The following is a 219-nucleotide window of genomic DNA, read 5'->3' as shown; positions in this document are numbered from 1 at the left end:
TGCGGTCCAGCGCAGCAGCAGCGGCAACGGCAGCAGCAGCGGTGACGGCGGTGCGAACAACAGCAGCAGCAACGATGACTCCCCTGAAGATGACAGCAGCAGCAGCAGCAGCAGCAGCAAAGAGGGTTTGCGGTTTTACTGCTTATCTGCTGCTGCTTGCAATGGGCCTGGAGGCGAAGAGGTTTTGGAGCAAACTTTTGCTGCTAGTGCAGCAGCAGC

General features: G+C 58.9%; 1 protein-coding gene across 1 annotated transcript in view; it reads left to right on the top strand.

The window, feature by feature from the left end:
• Positions 1-219, top strand: part of ETH_00037760 (Aaa family atpase) — a gene marked incomplete at both ends in the record, with an annotated part of 2,887 nt that overhangs the window by 110 nt on the left and 2,558 nt on the right. Inside the window, one exon of the mRNA XM_013374550.1 lies at positions 3-219. Within this exon, the coding sequence (XP_013230004.1) occupies positions 3-219 (217 nt within the window). The remainder of the gene's footprint in view (positions 1-2) is intronic.

This window comes from Eimeria tenella, genomic scaffold, assembly GCF_000499545.2.
Source record: "Eimeria tenella Houghton genomic scaffold, Eth_scaff2119, whole genome shotgun sequence".
Taxonomy (NCBI): Eukaryota; Apicomplexa; class Conoidasida; order Eucoccidiorida; family Eimeriidae; genus Eimeria; species Eimeria tenella.
This window is presented reverse-complemented; position numbering and strand designations above follow the sequence as displayed.